Source organism: Symphalangus syndactylus, chromosome 8, assembly GCF_028878055.3.
Source record: "Symphalangus syndactylus isolate Jambi chromosome 8, NHGRI_mSymSyn1-v2.1_pri, whole genome shotgun sequence".
Lineage (NCBI taxonomy): Eukaryota > Metazoa > Chordata > Mammalia > Primates > Hylobatidae > Symphalangus > Symphalangus syndactylus.
The window spans coordinates 72,160,331-72,169,824 of NC_072430.2; the positions used below are offsets into that span (position 1 = coordinate 72,160,331).

At 41.1% G+C, this 9,494-nt stretch overlaps 1 protein-coding gene across 1 annotated transcript; it reads right to left on the reverse strand.

The window, feature by feature from the left end:
* Nucleotides 1-387: 387 nt before the first annotated feature.
* On the reverse strand, nt 388-6,173 carry LOC129487205 (olfactory receptor 11H4-like). Its single transcript, XM_055287818.2, has 2 exons — nt 6,128-6,173; nt 388-2,334 (listed from the first exon to the last, which is right to left on the reverse strand). The coding sequence occupies exon 2, from the start codon at nt 2,321-2,323 to the stop codon at nt 1,379-1,381; it is 945 nt and encodes a 314-aa protein (XP_055143793.1). The 5' UTR covers nt 2,324-2,334; nt 6,128-6,173; the 3' UTR covers nt 388-1,378.
* Nucleotides 6,174-9,494: the final 3,321 nt, after the last annotated feature.

Here is a 9,494-nt window from a genome sequence, read left to right on the forward strand (position 1 = left end):
ACAGGAAGGAGAAGAGAACAACGTGTACTCAGAGCCTCCTATATGTCTTTCTGTGCTATGGCTCTTACAGAAATGATCAGATTTAATTCTTACGATATTGTTACAAGGCATGAATTATACCCATTTGATAAAATAAGAACTTAAGAATTTAAGTGTTAAATATCTTTCTTAAGTTGCTTGGCAGAAGATGAGGCGAGGCTCTCCAGGTTGAAAGAACAGCCTAGGCTGGGCATGGTGGCTCACGCCTGTAACCACAGCACTTTGGGAGGCCGAGGTGGGTGGATCACCTGAGGTCAGAAATTCAAGACCACCCAGGCCAGCTTGGTGAAACACAGTCTCTACTAAAAATGCAAAAATTATCCAGGCATGGTGGGTCACGCCCGTAATCCCAGCACTTTGGGAGGCTGAGGTGGGTGGATCATGAGGTCAAGAGATCGAGACTATCCTGGCCGACATGGTGAAACCCCATCTCTCCTAAAAATACAAAAATTAGCTGGGCGTGGTGGCATGCAGCTGTAGTCCCAGCTACTTGGGAGGCTGAGGCAGGAGAATCGCTTGAACCCAGGAGGCGGAGGTTGCGGTGAGCTGAGATTGCGCCACTGCACTCCAGCCTGGTGACGGAGTGAGACTTTGTCTCAAAAGAAAAAAAAAAAGAATAGCCTAAAAAAAGGTGAAAAGATGATAGAATGGAATAAATAAAGTAACTGGCCAGACTAGAGCTGAGGGCTCATGTTGCAAAGAAATGGAAAACAAATGAAATAGACTTAGTGGGGATGTATTACGAAGGGTGTTGAGTGCCAGACAGAGGGATTTAGATGTATTGACTCTGAGGAGCAGAGAGGAAAATTGGTGAATACGGGAGTGAAGATGGACATTCTCCTGAATTGCTTGAATTTGTTGAATTTGTTACAACAATCACATATTATTGTTGTAAGTAAAAAAATTGAGATAGAGATATTTAAAAAACATGTTTGAGGCCTTACTGTTTGCTGGGTATTGTGCTACTATTGATTCCCATCAGACAAAGACTCCTAGGAACACACCTGTAGTTGAACAAAGTTGAGTTTATTGTCTTGTTGCAATGAGGAAGAAGATATACAACGATGAACCATGGGGCATGTCAGCGGGAAGGCATCTCATGCAGAAATTCCATTTTATCATTCTAATAAAGACAGACTTTGAAAACTTTTAAGTGGATGTTGACCAGTTAATTAAGGTTTAAAGAGTCAGTGTTGAAAATGTATTTAAGCTGGGCACACTTCCAGGTAAAATATACAACCTCTAACTACTCAGACTGAGGAGTGAAAGACTGCTAAAGAACTGACAACATCTCGACCTTTTTCTTCGTTAGAACTTGTAAGTATGGCACATCTTTGGTTCACAAATTTTGACGAATTCTCATTCCAAACAGGACATTTCTCAGAGCGAGTTTCATGTCCTTATTACGAAGACTATAGATCAGAGGATTAAAAAGAGGAGTCATTACTGAATATACCAGTGTGAGGATCTTCTGCAATAAAGTTGAGATGCCATATGTAGGGCTTACATACATTACCATGACTGTCCCATAGAAAAGAGATACCACAACCAAGTGAGAACCACAGGTAGAGAAGGCTTTTCTCCGACCAGCTGCATAAGGGACCTGAAAAACAGCTCTTAGCAACAGGATATAGGATCGAAGAATGTACATACTAGTGAAAAAGAGGACAAGGGAGCACTGAGTATAGAAAATACATTCAGTTATGGGAGCTGGGGCACAGGATAGAGCCATCAATGGGTCCATGTCACACAGGAAGTGATCAATGATATTAGGACCACAGAAGGGGAGTTGGGAGATGAAGAAAATGGGAATTGGGTATCCAAGGAATCCAATAAGCCAACAGAAAGATACCAGCTTACCACATAACCTTCCAGTCATGATGGCAGGGTACTGCAGTGGGTGGCAGATGGCCAGGTATCGATCATAAGCCATTACTGCCAGAAAGAGACATTCAGTTGTTCCCAGTGAAAAGAAGAAATAGAACTGGAGGAAGCACCCAGAAGATGAGATGGCCTTGGTCTTGGAGAGAATGTTGGCTAGCATGTTAGGAACAGTGGAGGACACATACCAGATCTCAAGGAAGGCAAAGTTTCCCAGCAGAAAGTACATGGGGGTGTGTAGTTGTGGGTTGCATCTCACTGCATAGATGATGGCTCCATTTCCCAGCAAGGTCAAGACATAAATCACCAAAAACAATGAGAAGAGGAAAATCTGAATCTCCCAGCAACCAGGGAATCCCAGGAGAATAAACTCTGTCACGACGTGTGTTGCGGACCTGTTCATGGGTCTTAAGTCTACGAAGAAGAAAGACATGAGGGTAATCCAAGTCTCTTGGAGTGTAATCCAATTGCTTGCTACATATCTCAAGGATTTTATCGAGACAAGAACTTGAGGTATGCAGGAAAATACATGAGATAATCTGAGACCAGGTGGGAATATGTCCTACCAGATTTTAAATTGATTGTGGTTCTCTGTGTTATTTTGCTAGAATCCAATGCAATCCAATGCAGCTAGAATTTTCGACACTATAGGGAAAAGAAAGAGAGATGAGACTGTCCCTGTGTCTATGTAGAAAGGGAAGACATAAGAGACTCCATTTTGAAAAAGACCTGTACGTTAAACAATTGCTTTGCTGAGATGTTGTTAATTTGTAGCTTTGCCCCAGCCACTTTGCCCCAGCCACTTTGACCCAACCTGGAGCTCACAAAAACATGTGTTGTATAAAATCAAGGTTTAAGGGATCTAGGGCTGTGCACGATGTGCCTTGTTAACAAAAATGTTTACAGGCAGTATACTTGATAAAGGTCATTGCTATTCTCTAGTCTCAATAAACCAGGGGCACAATGCACTGTGGAAAGCCACAAGGACCTCTGCCCTTGAAAGTGGGGTATTAGGCCGGGTGCGGTGGCTCACGCTTGTAATCCCAGCACTTTGGGAGGCCGAGGCGGGCGGATCACTAGGTCAGGAGATCGAGACCACAGTGAAACCCCGTCTCTACTAAAAAATACAAAAAATTAGCTGGGTGTGGTGGCGGGCGCCTGTAGTCCCAGCTACTCAGAGAGGCTGAGGCAGGAGAATGGGGTGAACCCAGGAGGCAGAGCTTGCAGTGAGCCGAGATTGCGCCACTGCACTCCAGCCTGGGAGACAGAGCGAGACTCCGTCTCAAAAAAAAAAGAAAGTAGGGTATTGTCCAAGGTTTCTCCCCATGTGATAGTCTGAAATATGGCCTCGTGGAATGAGAAAGACCTGACCATCCCCTAGCCCGACAGCCGTAAAGGGTCTGTGCTGAGGTGGATCAGTAAAAAAGGAAAGCCTCTTGCAGTTGAGATAGAGGAAGGCCACTGTCTCCTGCCTGCCCCTGGGAACTGAATGTCTCGGTATAAAACCCGATTGTACATTTGTCATTTGTTCAATTCTGAGATAGGAGAAAAACCGCCCTGTGGTGGGAGGCGAGACATGTTTGCAGTAATGCTGCCTTGTTATTCTTTACTCCACTGAGATATTTGGGCAGAGAGAAACATAAATCTGGCCCACGTGCACTTCCGGGCACAGTACCTTCCCTTGAACTTAATTATGACATAGATTCTTTTGCTCACATGTTTTTTGCTGACTTTCTCCTTATTATCACCCGGCTCTCCTACTACATTCCTTTTTGCTGAAATAATGAAAATAATAATCAATAAAAACAGGGAACTCAGAGGCCGGTGCCGGTGCAGGTCCTTGGTGTGCTGAGCGCTGGTCTCCTGGGCCCACTGTTGTTTCTCTATACTTTGTCTCTGTGTCTTATTTCTTTTCTCGGTCTCTCGTCCCACCCGACTAGAAATACCCACAGGTGTCGGGGGGCCCGCCACCCCTCCAGACACTAGTGGCAGAACCAGACAAATGCATTTTCTTTCTTTTCCTTGGATGCTGGAGAAGACCTTTTCAGCTTTTGATTTGTTTTTCCAATGTTGATTATGGGTTTCTAGCACAAGTTCATCAATTTTCTCTTATTTAGCACAAGTTGTTAGAAAAGACATTTTGAGGATAACTGATATAAAATTGGGTTAGATGTTTGAACAAAACAAAATAGATTGACTGCTGCATGGAGATACAACTCCATGATAATATTTTAAAAACATCTCTAACGATCGGCAGTGTTTATTTTTATGTTTTTTACACATACTATACAAAAAGGAACTATCTTACTTTTTGTAATCAGATACCATGTAGATGAAATAAAGAAAATGATGTTTTCAATACAAAAACTTAGTTTATTTAGTGAGCTTTTTCGGTGGTGAAAACAAAGGGATTTTCTAAAAGAATATGAGATCAAATGGGGCTTCGTCTGCAATCCTATGTATTAGAATTTTGTTTACTGAAAGGAAGATAAGGACCTTTCCAAATATTTGACTAGGTATGTACTTTTCAGTAGCAACTAGTTTATGTATTTAAGAATTAAATAAAATATACAAATGTGTTTAAACAACAGTAATCTTATACTTGATAAATACTTAAAATGTGCTGATTAAGCCTTAAAAAAGTGGTAGTTTTGGCTGGGCGTAATGTCTTATGCCTGTAATTCCAGCAATTTGAGAGGCCAAAGTGGGCAGATCGCTGAAGTCAGGAGTTTGAGACCAGCTTGGCCAACATGGTGAAAACCCTTCTCTGCTAAAAATACAAAAATTAGCTGGGTGTGGTGATGCGTGCCTGTAATCCCAACTATTTGGGAAGCCAAGCAGAAGAATTGCTTGAACTCAGGAGGTGGAGGTTGCAGTGAGCTGAGATGGCACCATTGCACTCCAGCCTGGGTGACAGAGTGAGACTCCACCTCAAAAAAAAGAAAAAAAGGTAGTTTCAGTATTGAGTTTCTTGTTAAGTTTAGATCTCTTGTCTTGTTTATTGCAGGTCACCAGTCATAACTTTGTCAGAAATGTAAAAGAAAAATGTGAAAGGCAACAAAGAACACAGAAGTTGAAGGAAGGATCAGGTATTCTTGGGAACGAAGATTTGAATTTCAACATCACTAGTTCTTTGGTAGTTTTTAAGGATGCATAAAAAGGGAAATTTGGAGCATCTGAGCTCTAAAGTTGTCCAGCTTTCCAATCAATGCTGAATTTAAAAGACATTTGTTTACCATCTTCCTTGAATAAGGTGCTCAATAGGTGATTTCCAGATTGTTGTTTACGAAGCATAAATACATCCCTTTCTCTGCTATACACAGGTCAGAGAACAAGTCCAGGCTCAGACTGAAATTGGGAACCAGAATTGTGAGATCTGAGCCTCCTGCCCTTTGTTCTGAATGCCTGCTTGATGAGAATAACAGTTTAGGACATTCTCCATTATACACTGACAACTTTACACTACACTTCGTCTTTTCTACTACCCTACTCTGTAAGTGCTTTATTAGCAGCAACATTGTTCTTTCTGAAGCCTTTGGAGAAGTGTAGATAAGTAATGGAATGATCAAAAGCTGGGGAGCTTAATAGAAAGACCCGAGTAATCAATTTCAGAGTTTTCGCATTGATAGAATAAACTGATTCCACAAATTTCTATATAACACCACCCTCCAAAGTCTCCAAAATGCTGTCTGGGAATAGTTAGGTAATTAGAATAGAATCTTCATTATTTTATGCCACAAACATACTGTTTCTCCTGTTTTTTTGAGATAGATCATTATTTGAGCTACAGTCCTAGGAGACCAGCTCTTTCTTTTTCTTTTCCTTTTCTTTTTTTTTTTTTTTTTTTGAGACGGTCTCGCTCTGTCGCCCAGGCTGGAGTGCAGTGGCGCGATCTCGGCTCACTGCAAGCTCCGCCTCCCGGATTCACACCATTCTCCTGCCTCAGCCTCCCAAGTAGCTGGGACTACAGGCGCCCGCCACCACGCCTGGCTAATTTTTTGTATTTTTAGTAGAGATGGGGTTTCACTGTGTTAGCCAGGATGGTCTGGATCTCCTGACCTCGTGATCCGACTGCCTCGGCCTCCCAAAGTGGTGGGATTACAGGCGTGAGCCACCGCGCCCGGCCGAAACCAGCTCTTTCATGTACTCTACTCCTTTCCAGTACAAGAAACTACCAACCAACCAATCAACCCACCAGTCCACCCACCCTAAGTGTGATAGCTTGGTTTAATAGCCTTCTGTTGAATGCCCCTCACTTAGTATATTGTCTTCCCAGGTGTCCTGAGAGAAGGAACGTACCACCTGATTACTCCTGGAAAGTAAGATTGTTTTCAGAAAGATGGTTGTTAATAACCATAAAATCATAGAATTAGAAGAAATGGTATAATGATCTAACTTCATTTTACAAATGAGGCTCAGAGAGGGGCATGACTTTTTACCCAGTGAATATGTGTCCTGGATTCACATATGGAACTTTTATGCTATACTATTATACTGCCTCCTTTGAGTCTTTGCAGAGAAACAGTGCCTAATCAGATTTATAAAGTCAAAGAGACTCTATAGTATATCATAGCAGTGGTTTCTTACCCATAATGATGGCTTTTCTGGCTCAGCTTGGAGACAGCGGTGCACACGGCAGAATTGAGCATAACCTCAGCATCAAGCATCTCCTCTTCACTGGCTTTGTTGAGGGAAAACTCCAGGTGAGGGTATTATATGTGGTTTATTGCCCTGCCTTCATTCCTGCAGACTCCAGAGGCTTTTCTCAGAATTTGCTGAGAGGTTTAACATGCGAATCAGTATTAAATCTATGTTTTCTCTCAGGGATTACTGTAAAGCCCTGTGCTTCTCCCCATATGGTCTCAGTGGCTTACCTAAGTTTCCCTGGAGTGCATTCTCTTTCCAACACTTGGGGCTCACCTAGAATTTAGTATATTAGTTTGTGTGTATATATATATTATATATATAATATATAATATATAATATATATACACACAATAATTATATATATTATATATATAATTATTATTAATTCTAATATATTGGCTAATATATTGCCCTAATATATTCTTAATAATAATTAATTCTAATATATTGGCTAATATATTGCCCTAATAATTAGGGCAGCAGAGGAGCTGGGGAATTACCACATTTCAGGAGGCTTCTATTGTAAAGAGATTGCATTCCTTTAAAGAATCATCCTCTGTGGGGATCAGTGAAATAAATGGTAGTTTTGCCTATGACTCTAATTCTGACACTGAGACATACTGATGAACACATCTTTTCTCTGTAGCTTAAATGAAGTGCTTTGACACAGAGAAACAGAGAACTATATTCTATTGGTCAGTTAAAAATTAAATTCACTAAATTTTCTTGAAGTCTTTCACTGTAAAGACCACGTGGTTGGTATTGGGAAGGAGCTGTCTTGAGTGACCTTGATGATGTGTAATTAATATGCAAGGAATTCCAAAATTGTTTATATACAGAAGTCATTTAATCGACAAATGTAGTCAAATTGTCAGTTTCCACTCATTTCACTTTCTAACAGTGGAGAATTTGAAACTAGTGCAAATTAGAAATAGATTTAGCTTCGGCTTTTAAAAAAATAATTAGCCTTTTGTTTTTCTCCTGAAAAATTGGGGTTTCTCCCTGGGATCCTCTTAATCTACTTCTTCAAAGATGACTCCTAGGGAAAGGTGACAATGATGAGCAAGGAGAAAATCTTCGCTGATGGCTACTGGGGCAGCTTGTAAGTGAAATTGAGATTCCGTGACAATCTGTGCTAGGAGTTCTCAAATTTTAATGTGCATATGAATCACCTGGACATCTTGTTAAATTGAAGCGTCTGATTCAGAAGGTTGGGACCTGAGAGTGATTTTCTGACCTGCTCTTAGGTAATGCTGACCTTGCTGGATCACAGGGCACACTGCATATCAATGGCCTAGGCCAGTCATTAGAAACACGTAGGGGGACTGTTTAACGCTTTCTTTGGCTAGAGTCACACAGTAAAAAAGAAAAAAAACCTCCTGATATCCAGGTATTATGGCAGACAAATTAAATAAAAATCTTTAGATTGAGCCCGTTCATCAGTATTTTCTTTACTTAGAGATATGGTTTGGAGTTTTGTCCCCTCCAAATCTTATGCTGAAATATGTTTGAGGTGGAGCGTAGTGGGAGGTGTTTTGGTCATGGGGGTGGATCCCTCATGAATGGCTCGGTGCCCTCCCTGCAGTAATGAGTAAGTTCTCACTCTATTAGTTCACGCTAGAGCTGGTGATTTAAAAGAGCCTGGCCCTTCCTCTCTTCTCTCTCTCTCACCACCATGTGACACACCTGCTGTCCTTTCACTTTCTGCTGTGAGTAAAAGCTTCCTCACAAGAAGCTGAATAGATGCTGGTGCCATGCTTGTATAGCCTGTGTAATCATGAGTCAAATAAAACCCCTTTTCTTTATAAATTACCCAGCCTCAGGTACTTTTTTGGTTTGTGATAGGGTCTTGCTCTGCTGCCCAGGCTGAAATGGTACAATACTTGGCTCACTGCAGTCTCAACTTCCCAGGCTCAATTGATCTTCCCACTTCAGCTTCTCAAGTAGCTGAGACTACAAGTGTGTGACACAATGCCTGGCTAATATTTTTAGTTTTTTGTAGAGACATACTCTCACTATGTTGCCAAGGCTGATCTCAAACTCCTGGACTCAAGTGATCCTCCTGCCTCAGCCTACCGAAGTATTGGGATTACAGAAATAAGACACCACACCTGGCCTTAGGTAGTTCTTTTATCAATTCTGGGAGTTTTCTGAAAGAGTCTTCAGTGTTTTCTAAATAAACAATCATATTATCAGCAAACAGTGACAGTTTGACTTCCTCTTTACTGATTTGGATGCCCTTTACTTTTTTCTCTTGTCTGATTGCTCTGGCTGAGACTTCCATACTATGCTGAAGAGGAGTGGTGAGAGTGGGCATCCTTGTCTTGTTCCAGTTCTCAGAGGGAATGCTTTCAGCTTTTCCCATTCAGTATTATGTTGGCTGTGGGTTTGTCATGGATGGATTTTTATTATAATGAGGTACATCCTCTGTATGTCCTCTGTATTCTGATTTTGCTGAGAGTTTTAACTACAAAGCAATGCTGGATTTTGTCAAATGCTTTTTCTGCATCTATTAAGATGATCATGTGATTTTTGTTTTTAATTCTGTTTATGTGATGTATCACTCTTTTATTGACTTGCATATGTTAAACCATCCCTGCATCCCTAGTATGAAACCCACTTGATCATGGTGGATTATCTTTTTGATATGTTGTTGGATTTGGTTAGCTAGTATTTCGTTAAGGATTTTTGCATCTATGTTTATCAGGGATATTGGTCTGTAATTTGCTTTTTTAAAAATTTTCTTTCCTGGGTTTGGTATTAGAGTGATACTGCCTCCATAGGATGACACAGGGAGGATTCCCTCTTTATCTTGTGTAATGGCATCAATAGGATTGGTACCTGCCCTTCTTTGAATGCCTGGTAGAATTCAGCTGTGAGTCCCTCTGGTCCTGGACTTCCTTTTGTTGGTAATTTTTTGTTACTGT

Coding starts and splice junctions, on each gene's coding strand:
- LOC129487205 (XM_055287818.2), bottom strand. CDS start 2,323: ATGAACAGGTCCGCAACACACGTCGTGACAGAGTTTATTCTCCTGGGA.